This window comes from Gekko japonicus, unplaced genomic scaffold (assembly GCF_001447785.1).
Source record: "Gekko japonicus isolate JY-2015 unplaced genomic scaffold, Gekko_japonicus_V1.1 scaffold4292, whole genome shotgun sequence".
In the NCBI taxonomy this organism is placed as follows: Eukaryota; Metazoa; Chordata; class Lepidosauria; order Squamata; family Gekkonidae; genus Gekko; species Gekko japonicus.
Genome location: NW_015165375.1, coordinates 3,941 through 5,181, shown reverse-complemented (window position 1 = coordinate 5,181; position 1,241 = coordinate 3,941). Strand labels below are relative to the sequence as shown.

The following is a 1,241-nucleotide window of genomic DNA, read 5'->3' as shown; positions in this document are numbered from 1 at the left end:
CCCAAATCAGGGTGCAAATCGCCCTTCCGTCAGCTGTGGAGCTCCCTGAGAGGACTTTTGGCCAAACCCACCTCACAGGGTTGTTGTGACTGGCATGAGAACAGGATGAGGATCTTAATTTTGCCCTGATGCACAAAGAACAAATATTATCACTCTAAATCTCTGCAACTGTCACCCTGCAAAAGGCAGATCAAAAGTCATAATGCAGCCTTGAGCTTTGTGCCCAAGTGAAATTTTGAGCCACACACAAAGATGCACGGCAGTCTCCAATGCTTGTGAAATAAGACCACTGCTGGATCAGACTTGGCCAGGATCCGCCCAGCCCCCTGTCCTGTTTCCAAACTCTGGAGAACCAGATGCATGTCCAGCAAAGGGGGGGGGGGAGCATTTCCACATATAATCAAGCGGGTTCTCTGACCTTCCTGCACGGCAAGGCTGGCCAAGTCTCAGTTCGTACTCAGGTTCCTACATTTCACTGATTTAATACCCGTCACTAGATCGTTTTCACTGGACTGAGTCTACGACAGAGAAGCCAAGAAGAATCTCCAGCCATTCCGCATCCAGATGCCCAGATTTCTTACTTGCCCTCTTTTCTCGGGCAGCCTCCTCCAGAGGACTCACCTCTTTGTGCTCCTCGGCTATGCCACACATCATGCAGAGGGGGGCTTCGTCGTCTTTGCGGGAAGACCTCAGGAACTCCTGGTGCTTCAGGCACAGCTGCCCATTCGCACCGGCCTCTTTCCCCTCCTGCAGAGCGAATCTTTTGATTATTTCCACAAAGTTGGCCAGCTGCAGGTTGGGGCGGAGGTTCTTGGGCTGAGCTCTTCCCCTGCACTGGGGGCAGGAAGGCTCGGACGAGGCCCCCGGCTCCCCCCAGCTGCGATTCAGGCAGGCCCGGCAGAAGTTGTGGCCGCACTCGGCGATGGTCACCGGGTCCTGGAAATAGTCCAGGCAGACGGAGCAAGAGGCCTCCTCGCAGAGCTCCTTCAGGGGACCCGCCGCCGCCATGGCTGCGCAGTACCTCCACAAAGGCGGGAGAGAAACGGAGAGAAAAGAACAGAAGTAGTTTCGGTTTTCTTCCGCTTCCCAAAGCAGCCAGAGGGGCGTCTCCCTTCCTGCAAATTAGTTCTCTGCCGGCGCCCAATCAGCGGCCGGGCTGCAAAACCATCCCAAGCTTATTTTGCACCCTAGGGGAGGATCCCTTCTGGCGTTGTAAAACACATTAAAAGCAGCACACAGAC

The 1,241-nt window shown here is 54.8% G+C and overlaps 1 protein-coding gene across 1 annotated transcript; it reads right to left on the bottom strand.

Moving 5' to 3' along the window:
* Positions 1-504: 504 nt before the first annotated feature.
* Positions 505-1,031, bottom strand: LOC107109928 (tripartite motif-containing protein 7-like). The gene has a single exon (XM_015410638.1). It carries the CDS (start codon positions 1,006-1,008, stop codon positions 505-507), a length of 504 nt encoding a protein of 167 aa, XP_015266124.1. The 5' UTR covers positions 1,009-1,031.
* Positions 1,032-1,241: the final 210 nt, after the last annotated feature.